General features: G+C 44.0%; 1 protein-coding gene across 4 annotated transcripts in view; it reads left to right on the top strand.

The window, feature by feature from the left end:
* C2H3orf70 (chromosome 2 C3orf70 homolog) overlaps positions 1-18043 on the top strand; it is a 107339-nt gene extending 89296 nt beyond the window's left edge. For 3 of the 4 annotated variants that reach the window (XM_081571359.1, XM_081571358.1, XM_081571360.1), the window contains one exon: positions 13252-18043. In XM_081571359.1, the coding sequence (XP_081427485.1) occupies positions 13252-13808 (557 nt within the window). In that variant the 3' untranslated portion in view covers positions 13809-18043. The remainder of the gene's footprint in view (positions 1-13251) is intronic. The other variant, XM_081571361.1, reaches the window with a different exon arrangement.
* Positions 18044-25087: the final 7044 nt, after the last annotated feature.

Here is a 25087-nt window from a genome sequence, read left to right as displayed (position 1 = left end):
TTTTTCAGTAGATTTACCTTTTTAATTATATTTTGCTTAGGCTAATTTTAAAATTACTTTGCATTCCCTGAGAGCAGTGTTCTTCATGTGTCAAGGGGACACACATTTAACAGTCATAAAACTGTTAAAGCAAAAAGCTCATTGCCCCCAGAGGTTTTGTTTTTTTAAAGAATCAAAATGTGGAACTGATCTTAAAAAAATAGTTAAACAAAGTATGTACAATAGCTTAAGGGGCTATATAAATCATTTTCTACATCCCCTACCCTACTTTATGCTCTAAAACCAAAAGAAACTCCTTCAAGGAAATGTATCTACCCAGCTACAAATTGGAGTATTAGCTGAAGTTAATGGTAGAGAATGACAGTATAAACTAATAAGAGCATTAAGTAAATCTTATTAATTAAAAATGAGTATATGAGAGAATAGCATTGAAACATGTGTGTTCAGTTCAGTTCAGTCGCTCAGTCATGTCCGACTCTTCGCGACCCCATGAACCACAGCATGCCAGGCCTCCCTGTCCATCACCAACTCCCTGAGTCCACCCAAACCCATGTCCATCAAGTCGGTGATGCCATCCAGCCATCTCATCCTCTGTCGTCCCCTTCTCCTCCTACCCTCAATCTTTCCCAGCATCAGGGTCTTTTCCAATGAGTCAGCTCTTTGCATCAGGTGGCCAAAGTATTGGAGTTTCAGCTTCAACATCAGTCCTTCCAATGAACACCCAGGACTGATCTCCTTGAGGATGGACTGATTGGATCTTCTTGCAGTCCAAGGGACTCTCAAGAGTCTTCTGCAACACCACAGTTCAAAAGCATCAATTCTTCAGTGCTCAGCTTTCTTTATAGTCCAACTCTCACATCCATACATGACCACTGGAAAAACCATAGCCTTGACTAGACGGACCTTTGTTGGCAAAGTAATTTCTCTTCTTTTTAATATGCTGTCTAGGTTGGTCATAACTTTCCTTCCAAGGAGTAAGCGTCTTTTAATTTCATGGCTGCAATCACCATCTGCAGTGATCTTGGAGCCCAGAAAAATAAAGTCAGCCACTGTTTCCACTGTTTCCCCATCTATCTGCCATGAAGTGATGGGACCGGATGCCATGATCTTAGTTTTCTGAATGTTGAACTTTAAGCCAACTTTTTCACTCTCCTCTTTCATTTTCATCAAGAGGCTCTTTAGTTCTTCTTCACTTTCTGCCATAAGAGTGGTGTCATGTGCATATCTGAGGTTATTGATATTTCTCCTGGCAATCTTGATTCCAGCTTGTGTTTCTTCCAGCCCAGCGTTTCTCATGATGTGCTCTGCATATAAGTTAAATAAGCAGGGTGACAATATACAGCCTTGACGTACTCCTTTTCCTATTTGGAACCAGTCTGTTGTTTACCGTATGTAAAATAGATGACCAGTGCAAATTCGATGCATGAAGCAGGGTACCCAAAGCTGGTGCTCTGGGACAACCCAGAGGGATGGTGTGAGGAGGGAAGTGGGGGAGGTTTCAGGATGGTGGGACACATGTATACCCGTGGCTGATTCATGTCGATGTATGCAAAAACCACCACAATATTGTAAACTAATTATCCTCTAATTAAAATAAATTAATTAATTTTTAAAAATGAGTATTCTCATGAAGAAAGAACACAGGATGTCATAAGGCTTGGGTCCTGGAACTGACCTCTGACTTACTACATGAGTTTGAGAAAGTAATTAAGTCTCCCCCCCACTCGTCCTCCCTCCCTTCCACCAGGATGAAAACATAAATCTTTTTTAGGGTCTCGTTGAGGCATTGTGGAAACAGTGTGTACTACATATTATTGCTAAACACCATTGGGGAAGAATAAGCAGGAAAATTATGAACCAAGACTTTAAAAGAGTAGTGTAGTTACTTAATGAGTGGTTTTGATTGGCCTTTGGTTGAGAAATAGCTGAAAGTGTTGAATCAGGTTTCCTGAAAAGAAACATATACAGAATTTATTTTTCACTTAGTATTCACAGAAACCTATTGTGATTAGTCAGTTTCATTATTGAGAATATGATTTCAGCTCCCTTGAAAAAGATCCCAGATGAATTAATTGGGTTATGAAGTTTATTTTTAATTCTTATATTATTTGATTTATTATTATTTTTTAAACACACTATTTATTTGACTGTGCTGGGTCTTAGTTGCAGCACATGGAATCTTCTGATCTTTGTTGAGACACATGAGATCTTGTACTAATTAATAGTTAAGCGTGTGGGATCCTTAGTAGCAGCATGTGGGATCTAGCTCTCTGACCAGGGATGGAACCCGGGCCCCTGCACTGAGAGCATGGTCTTAGCCACTGGACCACCAAGGAAGTCCCTTCTTATATTATTTTTATTATTTTTATTTTTTTAAATTAGTTTATTTATCTATTTTTTAACTTTAAAATATTGTATTTGTTTTGCCATACATTGACATGAATCCACCATGGGTGTACATGTTTCCCCTCCCAGAACCCCCCTCCCTCCCCATCGCATCCCTCTAGGTCATCCTGGTGCACCAGCCCTGAGCGCCCTGTATCATGCATCGAACCTGGACTGGTGATTCGTTTCACATATGATAATTTACATGATTCAGTGCCATTCTCCCATATCATCCCACCCTCTCCCATAGAGTCCATAATACTGTTCTATTTATCTGTGTCTCTTTTGATGTCTCGCATAGAGGATTATCTTTACTGATTAACTAAATACCATATATATGTGTTAGTATACTGTATTGGTGTTTTTCTTTCTGGCTTACTTCACTCTGTATGTGAAGCCATCTGTATGTCTTCTTTGGAGAAATGTCTGTTTAGTTCTTTGGCCCACTTTTTGATTGGGTCATTTATTTTTCTGGAATTGAGCTGCAGGAGTTGCTTGTATATTTTTGAGATTAATTGTTTGTCCGTTGCTTCGTTTGCTATTATTTTCTCCCATTCTGAAGGCTGTCTTTTCACCTTGCTTATAGTTTCCTTTGTTGTGTTTATTTTTGCTTTTATTTCCATATGCTGGGAGGTGGATCATAGATGATCCTGCTGTGGTTTATGTCGGAGAGTGTCTTGCCTATGTTTTCTTTTTTTTAATAAATTTATTTATTTTAGTTGGGGGCTAATTACTTTACAATATTGTAGTAGTTTTTGCCATACATTGACATGAATCAGCCATGGGTTTACATGTGTTCTCCTTCTTGGACCCCCCTCCCACCTTCCTCCCCATCCCATCCCTCTGGGTCATCTCATTGCCCCGGCCCTGAGCATTTGTCTCGTGCATCGAACATGGAATGGTGTTCTGTTTCACATATAATATACATGTTTCAATGCTATTCTCCCAGAACGTCCCACCCTCACCTTCTCCCTCAGAGTCCATAAGACTGTTCTATGCATCTGTGTCTCTTATTCTGTCTCGCATATAGGGTTATCGTTACCATCTTTCAAATTCCATATATATGCATTAGTATACTGTATTGGTGTTTTTCTTTCTGGCTTACTTCACTCTGTATAATGGGCTCCAGTTTCATCCATCTCAATAGAACCGATTCAAATGTATTTTTTTTAATGGCTGAGTAATATTCCATTGTGTATAAGTACCACAGCTTCCTTATCCATTCGTCTGCTGATGGACATCTAGGTTGCTTCCATGTCCTGGCTATTGTAAACAGTGCTGTGATGAACATTGGGGTACACGCGTCGCTTTCAATTCTGGTTTCTTCGGTGTGTATGCCCAGCAGTGGGATTGCCTATGTTTTCTTCTAGGAGTTTTATAGTTTCTGGTCTTATGTTTAGATCTTTATTATTTTTAAAAATGAGTGTTAAATAGTGTAATGAGGTTTAGTCCTCACTTTCCTATGGATGAATTTTGTGAGTGACTGAATGAGTCTTTAGCAAACTAAGATTCTACTGCACAGGAGTATTTTGAGAATAAGCTTAAGAATGTGTAAGTTCTTAAGAAAAGAGTTAGGGCTCTTTGGAGAAATGGCTAATTCCATGACTGGGGCAGGGGAAGCCAGTAATTTCTTATGATGCCACAAAATGAGGAAGTTGTCATGAAAATATGGGCATGTTGAAATGACACAGGGGCTAACTGAAAGGAGCTTGCAAGAGCTAAGTCTTGGATAGTTTGAACAACAAAATAAGTAATAGTAGTAATGGATTACAATCCCTAGAAAAAATAAATATCTGAGAGTCCATGCTTCTGTGAGTAAATGATTGAATACATTTCAATTGAATACATTTGAATACATAAATGAGGGAGAAGGAGCAGCTCCTACTAGGGTAGAATTCTCATTAGTAAATATAGAAGAAATGATGGAAATAGAAAATCACTATTTGGCAGACACCGCAGTAGTGACTGTTGCAGACCACATCCACCTATGTATGTATGCTAAAATTAATAGATGGAGGTATGATGAGAAGCAGGATATTTGAATAGTCTCGAAATATCTCTTCACAAGATACTTAACATTACAAAGAGAAAAGAACTAACTTTACAGTGGGGAAACCGAGACAAATACCACATTTAAACAAGTGTTCCAGGTTAACACCATCTGTAATGAGACCTGTCCATAGCGTGTCCCTCCTGATACAGTCCTACATAATGAAAAGAGTGCAGCGTCACCTCAGTGATGGTGTTTTTCCCCCATTGTTTTCAATTATACTTTTTTATCTTGAAAAAATTATAGATTCACATGCCGTTGTAAGAAAAATACAGAGAGAGAGCCCATGTATCCTTTACCCCAGTGGCAACTGCAGTTGTAACACAGTAGTATAGCATCATAACTGAGATACTGACAGTGGTGTAATCAAGATACAAGCATTCCCATCACCACAAAGATCACTCCTGTTGCCCTTGTCTAGCTAACCTCCTTTTAAAAAATTGGGTTATTTTTCCTGGTTTTGAGTTGTAAGAATTCTTCATATATTCTGCATCATACAGATTTTTATCCTCACTCTGCTAATAGAGTAAATCATACTGATTATTTTAAAGTATACTAAAATGCACATAATATTTCCCATCATAACCATTTTTTAGTATATAGTGCAGTAGTATTAAGTACATTCATAGTGTTGTGCAACCATTGCCAACATCCATCTCCAGAATTCTTTTCATGCTGCAAAACTGGAACCAAAACTATCCCCGTTAAACACCAACAACTCCCCATACCTTCTTACCCCTAAGCCCCTGGAAAACACCATTCCACTTCCCTTCTCTGTGAATTTGACTATTCTAGGTGACTTATGTAACTGGAATCATAAAATGTATTTTTGTGACTGGCCTATTTCACTTAACATGGCGTCATCAGGGTTCATCCACATTATAGTATGGTTTTCCTTACTCTTTGAGGCTGAATAGCATTGCATTGTATGTATACACCATATATCTTGTTTATCCAGCCATCCATCGATGGACCCTCAGGTGGCTTCTATCTTTTTTGGTTATTGCAAATAACACTGCTAGGATTATGGTGCAGATGTCTCTCCCAGACTCTGCTTTCAGTTCTTTTGGGTGTGTACCCAGAGGTGGAATGTTGGGTCACTGTGGTATCTAGATTCTTTTCTCTCTCTCTACTTTTCTCTTCTCCAAGCCCTGACTGTCTTTGAGTATCTTTCCTTTTAGGGATTTAAGTTTTAAAAGTTTGTATCCATTTTTTTTCTTTAAATAACACAGTAAACCTTTCATTAAGACAATTGTTCAGAGAATACAGTGGTTATTGAATTTCATGGCTAAGTGGCCAGAAACCCCTTCTCTGCTCGCTTTTTTGCCTCTGTACCCCAATATCACCAGATGACAGACTGTCATTCTAGCTCTGAATAAGCACATTTAGTAGGTGTAACTTGTAGAAGAAAATGTTATCTGGAATGCAGCATACACCTTTCTCTCCAAGCTGCGTTTCTCTTACTTTTACTACACTTCAAGAAAGAAAAATGGTACTTTGGAGGAGAGAGGATTAGAGAGGGTAATAGGTAGAAGAACCAAGAAAAAAAAAAAAGCAAATTGTGAAGAAACACAAAGGAAGGTAAGGGGCGGGGGCAGCAAGGAGGGTTAAGTGAGTGTAGGAGAGGGTGGGCAGACATGGCCCAGGGTCAGGCCGCAGGCTGCCCTCCACCTTTGGATGAGGCAGAGCCCCGGTCCCTCTGGGTCTCAAGATCCTCTTATGCCATAACAAGTGGGTGACTAACCCAGAGGTTACTTGGGCCAGAATGTGTTTAATCAGCATCTGCAACAAGCATTTCTTGAGCATCTGCCATCTGCAGCCTCCTGAACTCAGTAACCACCAGTCTACTAGCCAAGGAGTGAAAAGACCAAACCGCCGTTTCAGGTGTTGTGTTCACCGCTTTGGACAGTAGGCCCTTCAATTCTCCCAGTCCCTTCTCTGTCTCCTGCCCAGCCTCATCTTTCTCTAATCCTGGGGCTGGTGGATCAGAGGTGAGGCTTGAAGGCCTGCCTTTTTGCTCTCTCTGCTTAGAGGCAGAGGTCCTGCCATAACCAACTGTTAGATCTTGCCTGACTTGAACTTTGCCCGACAAGGAGTAATGCCTTCCTTTACAGATAACAGTATTGAAGATTCCTGATATATTTAAAACAGTTTCCCAAGCAAACATGATGGTTCTTCTTGCTTGTATTTTTGGTAACCGTAGGATTTGTGTGAAATATATCCAGGCTTGGAAGCAGACCTGGGACCCTAAAGACTTAACAATTTTACCCCCAAATTATTTTTTGTTGTTGTTGTTTTTTGGCTATACTATGCAGCATGCAGGATCTAGTTCCCTGCTGAGGGACTGAACTCAGACCCTTGGCAGTGAGAGCAAGGAGTACTAACCACTGGATCTCCAGAGAAGTTCCCTTACTCCAGATTGAAACCCAGTGTATTTTTAGAATAATGTAATTACAAAGAAGTTGTGACATCTAAGCCTACTTTTGTGTACAGGAGGCAAGAAACAGGTAAAAAACATAGGCAGGCTTGATTGATCTTAATACATGAGTGATGTCGTACTGTCTCTGGAACAGTTTGCTGTTTACATGTCTGACCTAAAGTTTCTCTTCAAAAATCTAAGGTAGTTTTCCTTACAAATATGATCCCTATTCTAGAACGTTCAATCTGACCAAGAACTAAAACAGATGGGAGGAGAGCACAGTGAGTGATTTGCCTACAGAGATGCTCATGAGAAGGTCATAAACCAGCAGTTCTCAACAAGGGTTATTTTGCCTCCAGGATCATGTAACAACAACTGGAGACATTTTTGATGTCAGACCTGGGAGGAGGTTCTATTGGCATCTAGTGGGTAGAGGCCAAGGATGCTGCCAAACATCCTACAGTGCAAGAGGCAGCCCCTCAACAAAGGATTATCTGGTCCAAAATGGCGACAGCACTGAGGTTAAAAAACAGTCATAAATATGCGTGGAAGATATCATATGGACTGATTGATAAATCAGTTACACTAGGAATAAACCCAGGGTGGTGCCCACATTTGTGGCTTTAGTCTCTAGGACTTTTAGTACTTTTTTCTTCCAGATTTATATTTTTAAATCATATTATATTTTGTTGTTGTTCAGTCACTCAGTCATTGTCTGACTCTTTGCGACCCAACGGACTGCAGCAAGCCAGGCTTCCCTGTTCTTCACTATCTCCTGGAGTTTGCTCAAGCTCATGTCCATTGAGTCAGTGATTCCATCCAACAATCTCATCCTCTGTTGCCCTCTTCTTCTCCTGCCCTCAGTCTTTCCCAGCATCAAGGTCTTTTCCAGTGAGTCAGCTCTTCACATCAGGTGGCCAAAGTATTGGAGCTTCAGCTTCAGCATCAGTCCTTCCAATGAATATTCAGGGTTGATTTCTTTAGGATTCACTGATATGATCTTCTTGCTGCCCAAGGGACTCTCAAGAGTCTTCTCCAACACCATAGTTAGAAAGCATCAATTCTTTGATGATAAGCCTTCTGGTCCAATCTTACATCCATATATGACTATTGGAAAAACCATAGCTTTGATTATATAGACATTTGTTGGCAAAATGATGTCTCAGCTTTTTAATATGTTCTCTAAGTTTTTCATAGTTTTTCTTCCAAGGAGCAACCATCTTTACCTTCATGGCTACAGTTAACCATCCACAGTGATTTTGGAGCCCAAGAAAATGAAATCTGCTAGTGTTTCCATTTTTCCCCATCTGTTTGCCGTGAAGTGATGGGACAAGATGCCATGATCTTAGTCTTTTGAATGTTGAGTTTTAAGTCAGATTTTTCACTCTCCTATTTCAAATTCATCAAGAGGCTCTTTAGTTCCTCTTTTCTTTCTGCCATTAGGGTGGTGTCATGTGCATTTGTGAGATTGTTGATTTTTCTCCTGGCAGTCTTTTGATTCCAGCTTGAGCTTCATTCATCCAGCCTGGCATTTCACATGATGTACTTTGCATATAAGTTATATAAGCAGGGTGACAATATACAGCCTTGACAAACTCCTTTACCAATTTTGAACCAGTCCATTGCTCCATGTCCAGTTCTAACTGTTACTCTTGACCTACATACAGGTTTCTCAGGAGACAGGTGAAGTGGTCTAGGATTCCCATCTCTTTAAGAATTGTCCACAGTTTGTTGTGATGCACACAGACCAAGACTTTAGTGTAGTCATTGAAGCAGAAGTAAATGTTTTTCTAGAATTCTCTTGCTTTTCCTATGATCCAATGGATGTTGGGAATTTGATCTCTGGTTCTTCTGCATCTTCTAAGTCTAGCTTGTATATCTGGAAGTGCTTGGTTCATGTACTGTTGAAGCCTAGCTTGAAAAATTTTGAGCATTATCTTACTAGCATGTGAAATGAATGCAGTTGTGCAGTAATTTGAACATTCTTTGGCATTGCCCTTTTTTGAGATTGGAATGAAAACTGACCTTTTCCAGTCCTGTGGCCACTGCTGAATTTCCCAGTTTGTTGGCATATTGAATGCAGCACTTTCACAGCATCATCTTTTAGGGTTTGAAATAGCTCAACTGGAATTCCATCACCTCCACTAGCTTTGTTTGTTGTAATGCTTCCTAAGGCCTACTTGATTTCACACTACAGGATGTCTGGCTCTAGGTGATTGATCACACCATTGTGGTTACCTGGGTCATTAAGATCTTTTTTGTACAGTTTTTATGTGTGTTCTTGCCACCTCTTAATCTCTTCTGCTTCTGCTACGTCTATACCGTTTCTGTCCTTTATTGTGCCCATCTTTGCATGAAATGTTCCCTTGGTATCTCTGAGTTTCTTCAAGAGATCTCTAGTCTTTTCCATTCTGTTGTTTTCCTCTATTTCTTTGCATTGTTCACTTAGGAAGGCTTTCTTACCTCTTCCTTGCTATTCTTTGGAACTCTGCATTCAGATGGGTATATCTTTCCTTTTTTCCTTTTGCCTTTAGCTTTTCTTCTTTTCTCAGTTATTTATAAGGCTTCCTCAGACAACCATTTTGCCTTTTTACATTTCTTTTTCTTGGGGATGGTTTTGATCACCACCTCCCGTACAGTATTACAAACTTCCGTCCATAGTTCTTCAGGCACTGCATCAGATCTAATTCCTTGAATCTATTTGTCACTTCCACTGTATAATCATAAGGGATTAGATTTAGGTCATACCTTAATCAGTTAGTTCATTCACTCAGCCTTGTCCGACTCTTTGCTACCTCATGGACTACAGCACCAACTCCCAGAGCTTGCTCAAACTCATGTCCATTGAGTCGGTGATGCCATCCAACCATCTCATCCTCTGTCGTCCCCTTCTCCCCTGCTTTCACTCTTTCCCAGCATCTGGGTCTTTTCTAATAAGTCAGTTCTTTGCATCAGGTAGCCAAAGTATTGGAGTTCCAGCTTCAGCATCAGTCCTTTCAATGAATATTCAGGACTGATTTCCTTTAGGATGGACTGGTTGGATCTCCTTGCAGTCCAAGGGACCCTCAAGAGTCTTCTCTAATACCACAGTTCAAAAGCATCAATTCTTTGGCACTCAGATTTCTTTATGGTCCAACTCTCACATCTGTACTTGACTTCTTGAAAAACCATAGCTTTGACTAGACAGACCTTTGTCAGGAAAGTAATGTCTCTGCTTCATAATATGTTGTCTAGGTTGGTCATAGCTTTTCTTCCAAGGAGCAAGTGTCTTTTAATTTCTTGACTACAGTCACCATCTGCAGTGATTTTGGAGCCCAAGAAAATAAAATCTGTCACTGTTTCCATTGTTTCCCCGTATTTGCCATGATGTGATTGAACCCCAGATGCCATGATCTTGGTTTTTTGAATGTTGAGTTTAAGCCAGCTTTTTCACCCTCCTCTTTTACTTTCATCAAGAGACTCTTTAGTTTCTCTTCGCTTTCTGCCATTAGGGTGGTGTCATCTGCATATCTGAGATTATTGATATTTCTCCCGGCAATCTTGATTCCAGTTTGTGCTTCATCCAGCATGGCATTTTGCATGATGTACTCTGCGTGTAAGTTAAAAATCCATCTGCCCTGTGATGGATAAGGATAAGAAGCTTGTGGAAGCTTGCTGATGGGAGGGACTGGCTATACCTGAATGGCCTAGTGGTTTTCCCTACTTTCTTCAAGTTGTCTGAATTTTGCAATAAGTAGTTGATGATCTGAGCTACAGTCAGCTCCAGGTTTTGTTTTTACTGACTGTATACAGCTTCTCCACCTTTAGCTGCAAAGAATATCAATCTGATTTCAGTATGACCATCTGGTGATGTCTCTGTGTAGAGTCCATCTCTTGTGTTGTTGGAAGAGGGTGTTTGCTAAGACCAGTGCATTCTCTTGGCAAAACTCTGTTAGTCTTTGCCCTGCTTCATTTTGTACTCCAAGGCCAAACTTGCCTTTACTCCAGGTATCTCTTAACTTCCTAATTTTGCATTCCAGTCCCCTATGATGAATTTGACATCTTTTTTGGTGATAGTTCTAGGAAGTCTTGTAGGTCTTCACAGAAGTGTTCAACTTCAGCTTGTTCAGCATTAGTGTTCAGGGCATAGAGCAGCGTTAGCGTTCAGGGCATAGACTAGGATTACTGTAATATTGTATGGTTTGCCTTGGAAGCTTACAGAGATCATGCTGTCATTTTTGAGACTGCACCAAAGTACTGCATTTCAGACTCTCTTTTAACTATGAGGGCTGCTCCATTTCTTCTAAGGGATTCTTGCCCACAGTAGTAGATACAATAGTAGTAGTAACTACAATAGTAGTCGCTAAGTCGTGTCTGACTCTTTGCGACCCCCTGGACTGTAGCCCACCAGGCTCCTCTGTTCATGGGATTTTTCAGGCAAGCATATTGGAGTGGGTTGCCATTTCCTTCTCCAGGGGAGTACATACAATGGTCATCTGAATTAAATTCTCCCATTGCTGTCCATTTTAGGTCACTGATTCCTAGAGTGTCAGTGTTCACTGTTGCCATCTCCTCTTTGGCCACTTCCAATTTACTTGATTTATGGACCTAACATTCCAGATTTCAGTGCAATATTGTTCTTTACAGCCTCAGACTTTACCTTTACCAATGAACACATCCGAGACTGGTCGTTGTTTCTTCTTTGGCTCAGCCTCTTCATTCCTTATGGAGCTATTTCTCCACTCTTCTTTAGTAGCATACTGGACACCAGCTGATCTGGGGGGTTCATCTTTCAGTGTCATATCTTTCTGTCTTTTCATACTGTTCATGGGGTTCTCAAGGCAAGAATGCTGAAGTGGTTTGCCCTTCTCCAGTGGGCCACGTTTTGTCAGAACTCTCCACCATGAGCCGTCTGTTCTGGGTGGCCCTAGACAGCATGGCTCATAGCTTCATTAAGTTAAACAAAGCTGTGATCCATGTGATCGTTTTGGTTAGGCTTACAGACTAGGTAATTGTCATCTCTATTTTCTTAACACTTTATACAGAGATGGACTTTGTTAACTGTTGAGTGAAGAACATGAGGAAAGAGACAGTAGGAACAGATCCAGTTAGGTTTTACTTCCACATAAATTCTGTGAGAAACACTTGAGGGTTCAGAGCAGAGGGAAGGTTGGGGGCTAAGCTTCTTGATTTTCTACAGGTCACTCTCTGCATCTGCCTGTGCCTTTACTTCTGCTTGGCTGAGGTTGTACCTGTGACGCTGGCATTAGGGAGAATATCTCCTGTTGAGGTCACTGATGAGCTTTGGGTTTTAAAAGAGATCGTTTCATACTCTGCACCTTACCCCAGCCACTGAGGGTGACCAGGACAACCCTATAGGCTGTTATCTATTAAATATGTGTGTGTATGTATTCTGATTTACATTTAGAAACCTGAAGAATGAAAGTCTTCCATAATCCTGCTAATAAATTTTAAATGCCTATTGTTGCTTAGTTGCTAAGTTCTGTTTAACTTTTGATGACCCCATAGACTGAAGCCTACCAGGCTCCTCTGTCCATGAGATTTCCCATGCAAGAATAATGGAGTGGGTTGCCATTTCCTTCTCCAGGGCATCTGTCTTCCCGATCCAGGGGTCGAACTGGAGTCTCCTGCATTGGCAGGTGGATTCTTGACTGGTGAGCCACCGGGGAAGCCCGTTTAAGTTTCTATATTAGCATCTAATCACTAAAGATAAAATAGAATTATAATTTTATGGTGTATTATACTATTTTACACCCTAAAATAAGACTGATGCTGAAGCTGAAACTCCAGTACTTTGCCCACCTGATGCAAAGAGCCGACTCATTAGAAAAGACCCTGATGCTGGGAAAGATTGAAGGCAGGAGGAGAAGGGGATGACAGAGGATGAGATGGTTGGATGGCATCACCAACTCAATGGACATGAGTTTGAGCAAACTCCAGGAGATGGTTAAGGACAGGGAAGCCTGGCATGCTGCAGTCTACGGGGTCGCAAAGAGTTGAACATGACTGAATAACAACAACAATACTATGTTACAGTGTGTTTTTATTATACTATATTGTATTATTCTGGTATGATGGGTAAATCATTTCAAGATGCCTGTAAAATAAGGATGATGGTATCCACCCACCTATTCTAGAAGCATTAAAAAGACTCAAATATAAAATTAAGATTTGTAAAGTGTGTTGAGTTTTTAGATGAAAACACCATGATGTTTATGTACCGTGCTGAATTTTTGATTGATTATAACCATGTTGATTCTATTTTTAGTTTCTTTGGAGATGGTTTTGAAATATCTTTAAAAACATTCTGAGTCCTCAGAGAGAAACCATTATGGCCACCTTACCCCAGCATGTGTAGCACTCTTAGATTTCAGCTGCCTTTCTGTGTCCCCCACAGGCAAGTATGTGTATCAGCCGATGACCCCTGTGGAACAGCTTCCCAGCACTGAGATTCCTGCGAAGCCTCGGGAGCCCGCGAACACCATTCAGATTTCGGTCTCCCTCACTGAACACTTTCTGAAATTCGCATCTGTTTTCCAGCCCCCTCTCCCCCCTGACTCGCCAAGGTACTGTATGATCTCAGACCTCTTTATTGACAACTATCAGGTTAAATGTATTAACGGGAAGATGTGTTATGTGCAGAAGCAGCCGGCGCCACATTCCCACAAAATGAGCCCCGAGGAGGTCTCTGCACACGATGCCTTTATTTCAAAAGAGAGCAATACACCAAAAATAGATCACTGCTCTTCTCCCTCAAGTTCCGAGGACTCTGGGATCAACGCGATCGGGGCTCACTATGTGGAATCGTGTGACGAGGACACAGAAGAAGGAGCAGAACTGAGTTCAGAGGAAGATTACAGTCCAGAGAGCAGCTGGGAGCCAGATGAGTGCACCCTTCTTTCCCCCTCGCAGTCTGATCTGGAAGTGATTGAAACAATAGAAACCACCGTGTGAGGGTCCAGGCGGGAAGCTGCGTCCTCTGATCCTTGCTGAGCTTTTGTACTTTGGTCCGATGGATCCTTTTTCCAGTGCAGTCAGTGTTTTCTACCCCTCTGTAACAACCGTAGCACTTCAGTGGTCTGCTGATTTAGCTTCACTTCTAAATTCGTCTCATAACTAAGACATTCTTTTCTTATAAATGGTTTTCTTTTGTATCTTCACGTCCTTTCTATGTAGCATCTGGTGTCATGAATTGTGACCCAGCCTTAATTTCACTGGGAACTTTGAAAGCGATGAAGTGATGATCACAGAGCGTCATGGATCAGGTTGAGGAGATACCCAGAGTGAAGGAGACACTGTCCTATAAATAGCCAGTTCTTCGCAGAGCAACTCTCTGGCAGTCCTTCTGGCGTGCTGATGAGCACCGCTACCCTGCTAGTCCCGGGTGGAAATTGGTTCACGTGACCAGTTCAGGGTGTGCTCTGGCGGATGCCATTCTGTCCTTTCCTCACCTCCCTACTGCCTGCACTGGCTCTGGGCCAGTGTTGCCACAGCTTCCTGGAGGCCAGCTCAGCCCACAGTTAAGGCAGTGTCTGCACAACCAGCCCTCCATGACCTGGGGCTTGGCTAGACCTCGCTCCAGAAGAGATGACATCATCTGTTTCATACTCAGTCCAGCTTAGGTTGAATGCCTAACCCCCCTCCAGGGTGCTGTGTGGATACAGGATGAATAAGGCCTGACTCCCAGCAGGAAGGGACCGTAGTCCACTAGGGGAGGTAATCCATGCAGGTGAGGGGACCTAGAGTGCCCTGGGAACCCGGGGGAGGCAGAGATGCACTTGGCTTGGGCTGGCTGGAGAAGGAGTAGCATTTGAGCTGGCCTCAGGGGTGGCTTCCCCAACATTTCCCTGCTTTTTAAAATTGTTCACATCTGCGGGAAACTTTTAGGAAGTCATATAGGTATTATATTTAGGAGGCAGCCACATCTGACGTCTTAAGGAAAAAAATCAATAATAGTTTTAGTTAGCATGGAAATGCTAAAGACAGCAGTCCTTTAGGGATTAGGAATGAATCTAATAGGTTTGGTTAACTCTGCTTCATTTGGTTGTATGAAGCATTAGAATGGCTTAGGTGAGAAATGGATTAGAATTCAGTATGATGCATGGATTTTTTTATGCCAATGCAAAAACAGTTGAAATAGTTCGCTGCTAAGTCAGGAGAAAATATTTTGTGTAATATTCATTCCCTTTACTACAGTAATATTCATGGGCTGTTGTAAATGTTCTCTTTTCTTACACACATAAAATAGTGACTGATTCTTTCTTATTTAGCTCTCTTCAGAATTTTGCTCCTAATCTCCATTTATAATAGGTGTTCTTGTGTGAGTTGGTTATCTGCTATTTCTCCAAATGTACTGTCTGTGAGGCATAGTTAAGAATCCAGGAAATTTGAAATATGGCCACATGAAACTAAACTATCCAAGTTGGAGACAGAGAATCACTTCCTGAACCCTGACTCTCCATGAGTGTGCTCTCAAGGCATCGTCTTATGCTCTACCGGCATTACAATGTGACTCTGCTGTGTCACGTTAGTTCATATTTTAAGAAACAAGAAGAGGCCTGTTGTGTCCTTTCCTGAAGCCTCCACTTGGCATCCTGCACAAATCTCTCCAGGCAGAACCTGCTTTCCTAGTTGTATGTGCAGTTCACATGACTGGTTAGAACATTTTGTTAGGTTCAGGTGCCCTAAACATCCTTAAGGGTTTAGAAAGCAGAGTGTGCATATTCCTTTGAAAGCAGTGTTACTTAACACTTTGTGTGCTAGGTGAGAATGCAGCCAGCATAAAGCTCCCACTTACTGAAACATAAAGACACCGCATCAACCCGAGAAGGTGGTGTCCAGAGCTCCAGGGCCAGCGGGGCCCAGGAGAGGGCAACAGAGGCAGGTGTGGGGAGAAACGCTTAGGGACAAAGAGCTGATGAGCCCTGCTCTGGGCTCTCAGCGCCGCCGGGACTGACTGGCCACCTGCAATCGGGGTCCTGTCTGCACCTAGCTGTGGATGAGCTAGTTTCATCCCTGGACAGGAATACGAGGCTCTGTTTGCACTGTTCCTATCAGTTCTCTCCTCCATCTGTTACTGTGTTGATAGTTGGGGTCAACCACCAGGTCTCCCAAGCCATGGGAATCCATGGGCTCAGGGCCAGGCTTCTGAGGCTGGCTGTGTCAGGGTTGGACCCTTCATAGTAATATCTATGACTTTTGTCTAGGTTCCTGTTTTTTAAAACTCCTGAACTGCCATTCAGATTAGCCAGGATTTTAATGGAATTTTTGGATTTAACACTAGTTGATAATCACTTTAAATACTCGCACAAACTCTTTATAATTAAAAACCCACTAAGATTCACTTTTATAGAATTGGAGACATCCCATTGGATTCTAAATATCAAATGCTCCTGGATCTCAAAATAGCCTTTTCTAAAGAAGCACAAGCAAGAATTTTTTTTGTCCTATCACTGTTAATATTAATAATTATCTGAAAATCATATATGATTGAACCGGAATTGTTTCTTTATGCTTGCATTCCAAAAACAACTGATAAGGGTATAAAAATATGTAGTTTCAACTTAAATTCTAGGCCTATTCTGTTCTATATTATATGAAAGAATTTCTCTGTAATCCTGATACTACATTACTCATTTGTATAAGCATATTTATAGGCACTTTAGAAAATGTTTAGACTGCAGTGTGTATTATAGACATTGAACACAGTTATGTTAAATAGGCTTTTGATTAATACTTGTACATTGAGAGATATGAAAGCTTTATTACTTGGACCTTTGCTCACCTGGGGCAGAGAGTTGGGCTGTGTGAATGGAAAACTGCTCTCTCAGGCTTTTGTCAAAAATCGACACCATTCCCACTTGTTGAAAGTTGATGTAAAAGCTATTAGGTAGAAGATTTGAAATAAGTACTGTGTGGCATTTAGCTTTCTGATCTAACCAAGATTTCTCAGCATTTTCAAGTTCACATGTGTTCATGACTTTTCTGAGAAATAACAAAGCAATTAAAATGCTTTTGTGGTTATAACTATTTGATTCATTAACAATGGAAGCTTTACAATAAAAAATCTAGCTATATTCAAGATTTGAAATGCAAATCTGAGAAAAACCTCTGTAGAAAAACTGCCACATTCCTGGAAGGGGGCGAACTGTAGTTCAAGGTAATACAGTACAAAATAAAATCAGCAGAACCAGAACAAAACCATGAAGTTGTTTTCCTGAAGTACCTTTTTGGATTTGATCTAGGATTTGATTTTATCTTGAGAGTGGTGGTTTTATTTCTTAATCTCTGCTTCCTGGCCTGTTTGAACCATCATAGTTCCTTTGATCATAACCTCCTTTTATGCAAATATCTCTACTTAGGCAATAGGATGCAACTAGGTAATTTAGAAAGCTGTCAAAATACTCAGATACTTTTGGTGGTAAAAATACTTTTAGGCAAGGGAGGAAAAAAGCACAATTTAAAAAAAATGTATACTGTCAGCACTTTTATTATTCCTTCTTATTTGCAAAATTTTGTTGACACGTTTTGGATTTTTACATGAGGAAAACGAAGCTTTCTTGGGTTTTTCCCCTGCCCCCGGCTCCAGAGGAGGTATCAGCACAGGAAGGCGGCCAGCTGTGTTTTGGGCTTTTGCTTGTGTCTCTTCCCCTTGAGGAGGGGAGAAAGCAGTGGGCGTTCTGTGCTCTGCGTCAGTGCTGTCAGTCCCAGGGATGTCAGTGTTCTCACATTCAAACAGGGGCACTCAGAACTAACTTTGGAATAGTTAACCTTTAGAAAATTTCTGTGTCACTGCTCCCGTTTATTATCATGGGTAATTGAGAGTTGGCTGTGCTGGGAAAGGGCCGTGTCTCTGGTTGTGCTTTGAGTTCTTTCTGTTCAGATTGAAGTGCCCCCTTCATAGGCTGGACAAGTCTAAAAGCAAATCATCACTAGCGGTTTTAATGCTGAGCTTCCATATCATGGTGTTCATATGTACTTCTAAGGCTGTTTGTATCTTGTAATACTCGCTTACTGTGTGATTTTTAAAAACCTGTCTATTTTCAAGTTTTAAGCACAATGTTGATTCTTCTCTAATTTCCTAAAATTACATTGTTTTCCTACAAACAGCTCAACTTTCCTCTCTGTATAATACTTCAGGAGAATACTACCTTGTAAAATAAACGTGATTTTTTCCTTTTTTACCAGCACAGATGTGCTATTTTGAATTTGGGAATATCCTTCCTCCCTACCCCACCCCCACTTTTGGAGAAGTTCTGTCTGATTAAATAGTAACACAATGTGAGCTAAATGAAAAACAAAAAGCCTCGTTTGGAAAATGTGAAACATTTATATCAGTGCTTACTTTGTGCTAGGAAATAAGTTGTTTACATCATTATTCCATTTAAATTTTACAGAAACTTATTGCAGATAATTATTATTGTGTACACTATACACTCACACTCAGCACTCGTGGTAACTCCCAGAACCCTTTAAATAACTGTTTTGTTGGCTGCATTAGGTTTATACAAATAAAAATTATGTTCCCTCACAAACAGGATTTATTTCACACAGAACTGCACTCTGTGTATTCAGCTCACATATTCCACATAAGACGGCTCTGACTGCAGGCTGGCAGCCAGGGTGGCCGCTGCCCTGCTGAGCCCCGGGGCCCGGTCACTTGGTCACCAAGGCTCAGCATGGCAGGTCCAAGAGCTTGATTTTTTTTATTCACACCAACAGCAGAGCAGCTTTGGGGTTGGCTTTTACTGAATAACCTCATGGGGAGTGCTAAATAAATTTGTTCACCAGTAATAAAAGTAATACCATTGTTCATAGTAATAATGATACAGCTGCTTTCCTGCTTCCTGAGTTATCGCCACAGCAGCCCTCCAGGAGAGATTGCAGCAGCCTCCTATCACACCAGGAAAAGGCCTCAGGAAGTAAACATTTGCCCATAGTGGTGCAGCCTGCAAGTAAGTGGGACTTGGATTTGAACCCAGTCACCTTAGCCGTGGAGCCCATGTGCTGGGCCCTTTGGTTCCTCCTGTAGCCCTTCCCACTCTCAGGACCTTGGGAGCTGAGCCAGGAGGCAGACAGTGGGCGAGCAGCAGGGCACAGGGTCCCCCTTCTGTCCCTGACCCAGTGGACACCTTCCCCTTCCTCATCCAGACGCTGCCAGTCTACTCCCTCCCTCCCACTGTTCTGTGCTCCACACGGAACCCCAACCCCCCACCCCCCAGCACGCGCCAGCGCACACGCACACGCACACGCACACGCCATCGTTCTGTAGACATCTCAGTGCTTGGATTTGGCCATTGCTGCTTCTGTGTTTAATCACGAATCTAGGCTAGCTCTTCCTGCCTTCACAAAAGATAACTTATCTTTTAAAGTGACTTCTGTAGACAGCTAATCTCATCAACTGTGTGTGCATTCTACTAATTTAACTCTCTGCATAATTGTATCGCCAAGTTCTAGAAAGCATCTCATTGTAGCATCTTACAGATGCTGACTATACACACTTGTATTCTGCAATAAATTTTAATTTAGCATCTCGTCCTCATTACATTTCAATCACTGGGAACTGGTAATGCCTTTAACCCTTGGGGTCCCACTCTGATTCTGTGCTGAATGAAGGGGTAAGATGGGACCTTAGGACTCAGGCTTGCTGGGGTGAGGGTCAAGGAGAAGCAATTAGAAGTCAGAATTCTTCAGAAACCAGGCAGATAAGAGTATATGCCTGCATATTCATGGTGTTTTCCTGTTCGCTTTTTGGAATTTTCCTAGTTTTCCAAAAATGAGTTGACAATTACTTACACACTCAGAAGCAAACCCTGTAAGCTGGAAGATAGTGAGTCCCAGGACAGTCAGTGCGGGTGGAGCCTGATATTTCTGGAGGTTTGTGGAAGGGAGTAGGGATCCTGCGAGTCTGGGCAGCTTCCCACCTGCTCCCCTGCCTGGGGGAGGGGCTACTGAAGGCTGGGCTGTGGACTGTGTGTCCTGGAACCATCTGGCCTCCCCAGGGACTGACCCCAGTCCAGGCCTCCACCTGTGACTGGAAGGGTTTTGAGCCAGTGGGTTGGAGAGGGGATTTGTTTCTCATTGTTGTCCTCAGTTCCCAGCCCGAAACTGTGTGTGGATTTGGAGACGGCAGATCAGAAGGTCTCTGGTGGGACATTTCAGTCCTCTCTGACGACAAGCCATCCCCTAGTATGTGTACATCCCAGAGCATTCATGCCTGGAAGATCTGGACCGTCACTGCAGGATGATGGCAGAAAGTGCAGCGGCGTGGATCCTCGAAGCCACACAGCATCTGAAGGGGAATTTAGCAAGGCATTTCTACAGGCACCATCTTACCTGCCAAACCCAGCAACTGTGTGTGCCAGGTGGGACAGGATAACTTCATGAGTTCATGGCTGAAGCATCCCAGAGCTAAGTTGACAGTAAAGGAAGGTGAGTCCGCTCATAATTTGCAGGTAGGTAGCGGGTCCAGAGCTTGGTCCAAACATCCAAATCCAGCTGGTATTAGCCCTCACTGGTTAAGCCCCTGCAGTCATGCCTGCCCTCTCCTGCTGCTCTCCCATACCTGCCTCTCTCCTCCCCACACCTAGCCTTCCCCACCCTTCCCCAGCCCTGGCTCTAGGCAGGAGCATCCAGGAACCACAGCCCAGCTCTCTGGGCATCACCTGTCACCTGATGCACCCTTGTCTACTGCTGTAGCTTTCTGACCTCCTGGATTTGGCCGAGACCCAGATGCTGCCTCAGGCTCAGGAGTGGCCCACCCTGGATCTAAGAACCCTCTTGGGAATTGGCCTTAGCATTTTAGGTATTAGTGGCTTCTACCTCCTTTCACTCCCAGCTTCACTGAAGTGGGGCCTTGGATACCAGCTGCTTCCTGTGGCAAGCACCAGCCCTCACCTACCTTGGGCTTGCCTCCTGGGGGCAGCTGACCCCACGGGACCGTGGCTCCTGACTCGGATGACGCAGCTGTGAACAAGGAAGAGCCCCGTGTAGTAGTCTAAGGGTTTCTGCCCCTGTGTTTAGAGTCTGCCTGTGTGAACTAATGCCAAAATTCATCAAGCAAATGTAGGTACACCATGTTTCGGCAGAAGACCTTGGAAGAACCATGGCAGTGCTCTGAGAGGCCATGCGGTGAGGCCTGGAGCCCTTGGGAGGACCCAGGGCTGGGGTTCTGTGGTACGTCTGGAGGGTGGGCTTCATAGGGATCTTCAGAGCCTGGTTTTGCTGGGAATCTAGACTATTGAGTGGTGACTGTAGCTTGATGTAGGAGCTGCACTCAATATGGGAAGGACTGGAGCTCCTGAAGGAACAAAGGCCCCAGTGAACATGGGGCCTTGAGTGGGCATCTCTGTAGGTCACCGGGAGATCAGCACACAATCAGTGGGTCCAACTAGAATTCACTGGGGGCCCTTTCTGATTACTGGGGGTCCTGAAGAGGTCAGTTCTTCCCCAGGGGATTTAGTCTCACCTCACCTATCCCAAGAGTCACAGGCAGGCAGCGAATTCCTAGTGCTGCAGTGTTTACTGACTCAAACAGGACAGCACATGGGCCCCACGTCAGCCTATAGGATAGAGGCCTCGGAAAGGGAGTAATGGCGCCATGGCAAGGTTGGCGGTGGGAAGGAGGAAGGGAGGAAGTTGACTGGAAGTCAGGAAGTCACTGTTGCAGGTGGAGGTGGATTGGGGGAATATTGAAGAATGATGGACCGACCCATTCTTGTACAGAAGAGAGGCTGGGCTGGCAAACCACGAGGTCCTCCAGGTTGCTAGGGGCTGGGATCTGGCCCTCCAAGATTATCGGCACCAAATTCTGACCTTTGAGATGGATGTGGTGTAGAGTTCTGAGGGAACAGATGTCAGGTACGAACAGGGGCTACTGGCTTTGTCCCTGAAGCTGAACACATTCGTTTATTCATACAGGCAGGCATATGCTCAAAAATCTGTTAATTATACCTGCCCTCTGACCCTGAAAAATCACTCCTTAGTTTAGACCCAACAGAAGTGTATACATATGTCCACCAAAAAGACAGGAAGACAGTATTGGAAACAGCCCAATCATCCATTAACAATAGAATGGATAGGTTATTGTGTATTCATACAATGGGATACTCCTTGGCAATAAGAATGAACAACATGGATAAATCTCAGACATAATTGGAGTAAAAAAAAAAAAAAGCCACTTCCAAAAGAGTAAATGTACTTTATTTATAAGAAGTTCAAAACAGGCAAAAGTATGGTTTTATACTGCATGATGGTGGGGGGTGATGAACAGAATTCAGGAGACATCTGGGCGCTGGTCATTTCTGTTTGCTTGATCCGGGTGCTGGTTATACAGGTGTGTTTATTTCATGAATTAATCCAGCTTTGCACATGTTCATGTGTTTTGTGAACATTTGTGTCCATAAAAAGTTTACCTTAAAAAGAGATTTAAAAGACGTTGCAGCCAGTCTGTTTTCAGCACTGTACTGTGAAAGATGGCAAGAGTGGACCAGACAGTCGTGTGCCCTCAGGAGCGATGGAGTCAGACAGGACAACACCCAAGTGGGGAAATAAGGTGAGTCAAACTGACACTTTCCTGGGAAAGTGGGGAAGGCTTCAGAGAGTATTGGAGTGTGGAGGGACTGGTGGCAGAAAGATGGCCACCGATGCCCCGGAGAGGAGGAGCCGCTAGACGAACCCTTGGATGAATCAGAGCCGCCCCCCGGGGCCCAGCGGGGCCGACTCCCCAAGGTCATGGAGTCCTCCTTGGGCTGCCCGGAGGACAACACACCAGGCCTTTCCTGCAGTTGTGCACGCATCACAGGCATCTCATTCTGGAGATGCACTTTTGGAAAAACATTTTCAGTGGGGCGAGCCGAGTGGAAACATACGGCTTCTAAAAGGATCCCCGAAGCTCTGAATTATTTATTCACTGAGGCATTCATCACTGATGAGGCCCCTGATGGCTTTCCTCTTCCACAAACACCTTCCCTCCCCATCTCAGCATGGTGGGCTGTGGTTGGTAATAGGTTGCCTTTACAAAGCATCTCCCACACATCACCTGGACCTTTGCTGCAGAGGGAGCAGATGTATCTTTGTTTTTCAGAGGCCTGTGGGGGACCCCGACTGGCAGCCCAGGGCTGTCTCCATCAGTCCATTCTGCCTCCTGTGGGGAATTGGGTGAGACTCCTCCTGCCCCCTACCCCGACGGCAGGAGGGAGGGGGCACTCTGCTGAAGCTGGGAGCTGAGTAACCATATTCAGATGGTCCTTTCAAATTCTCTGGAGAAGGAAATGGCAACCCACTCCAGTATTCTTGTCTGGAGAATTCCATGGACAGAGGAGCCTGGTGGGCTACAGTCCATGGGGTCGCAAAGAGTCAGACACGACTGAGTGACTTTCAGATACTCACTGTTTACCAGGTACAAAGAAGAAATGGGCTGTTACGGACACTGCTGCGTTTTGGCCAATCAGAACCCTTCCTTTCTTCTCTCAGGTCCCCACTTTCCTTTCAGAGGACCCCTTGCCTTCCCCTGGGGCAGCATGGGAGGAGCCGGCTCAGCCCAGGTACGTGCCCTCCCCAAACGGTAGCTGATGGGTGCCTGGAGCCTGCCTCCCCCAGATCCTTCCTCCTGCCACCTTTCACAGCCCAGGGATGGGCACGTGACTGGAAGAGCAGCTGGAGCTCTGCACTGGGCTGGATCGAGTGCTGAGGGCTGCTGTTCCACACCCCCTGGGAGCGCCCCCCCACCTGCAGTGAGCTTCCCTGGCCCTATCCGCAGGACCACGGCTGCCGACCGAGCCTGAATGTATCTTGAGAGAAGCCTCCCCTGAGGAACTGCTCTGAAGTGGGACCTGACATCACTGCAGACTAGGAGACGTGCTCAGTGCCAGGAGAGGGGACAGGGACTGGGGCTAGCTCAGGCCGGCAGGTCCCAGGTCCCAGGGCCCAGCAGTGCCCAGCCCTGGGGTTGGTTTCTCATCTACCCTCAGATGAGACAGGAGGGCTCTTCAAATCCAACCCAGAAGGCATGACCTGGGTATAAAGCTGCTGGCCTTTGTTCAGTGGTGCTGTGACTTGAATGACAAGGAACTCTTGGGGCTGATAAATCAGGGAAGGGCTGGAGGAGAGCCGTGCTGGTGTTTCCTGGTCCTGGTGTGAACAGGGAGGGGCTCGGGTGTGCAGTGAACTAACTGCCTTGGCTGCTTTGAGTATAGACTGAGGAAGGGCAGCAAGTGCTGCGTTTTGCTCTGAGATTGTCAGGCTCCTTTGGCTTTGATTTTAGACTCATCAAGAAATCAAGAAACCTTCTGATACGGAATTTGTGGAGTGACATCACTGGCTCTGGAATCAGTTCTGAGTTCAGATCTGTGATCTGCCACTTTCTGTGTGTCGCCTTGGTTAAATTTTCCCGTGTAAGCCTCAGCTTTCTTGTCTGTAGGATGGGGTTGAGACCCTCGTGCGTCTGATTGCTGGTCTTGTACTGCTCCTCCACGCCCCGTAGTGTGGCCTCCTCGCACCCCCCTGTGCCTTGCGGGAGTTCTGTGGTAAGAGCTCAGCTCACACATCTGGGCAGTACAGCACGTGTCTGCACTGCACTTTGCGTTCTCAGGCACAGGCTCATTTAGTCTTTATTTTATAAAGAAACTGAAGCTGAGAGAGATGAACTAACTTGCTCAGGATCACAGCCAGGGTGTGGCAGAAGCAGGATTTCTTTTCTATAGCAGTTCTATGTAGTTTCTACATCGATTTCCTGGGGGTTGTTCTGGAGGATTAGAAAGGGCCCGGCATGATGCCTGGCACCTGGAGTGCTGGGGTGTGGAGGGTTACTGTGGGGTGGTAGGAACCGTGGGCATCGGGCCTGGAGCTGGACTGGAGCACTTGCCTGGTGTTGCCTGTGCTCTACAGCTCTGCACAGCTCTGGGAGCCTGGCTGGGCCTGAGTCTGTGGGGTGGACACCTAGTCTCTGCCTGGGGGGGCGTGCTCTCCTGCGGTGGTTGGCTCAATGATGTGCAAAGTTCTTGGGCCAAGAAATGTGAAAATCCTGCTCTGGCAGCCTGGGCCCTGACTGAGGAGCACCTGGGTGGCTGGTGGTCTGGGTGGAGACTGCGACGCAGCTGCTTATGGAATAAAGGCAGGGCTGCCCCAGTCAGGGCCCTTGACTTTGAGCTAATAGTACTGAATTGTGGCCACAAAGGTTCTGAACGTCCTTTGTGACTTGGTAGACGGAGAGTGAGACAGTCAGTAGGCCTGCA

This window comes from Giraffa tippelskirchi, chromosome 2, assembly GCF_054371585.1.
Source record: "Giraffa tippelskirchi isolate mGirTip1 chromosome 2, T2T-mGirTip1v1.2.pri, whole genome shotgun sequence".
Taxonomy (NCBI): domain Eukaryota; kingdom Metazoa; phylum Chordata; class Mammalia; order Artiodactyla; family Giraffidae; genus Giraffa; species Giraffa tippelskirchi.
This window is presented reverse-complemented; position numbering and strand designations above follow the sequence as displayed.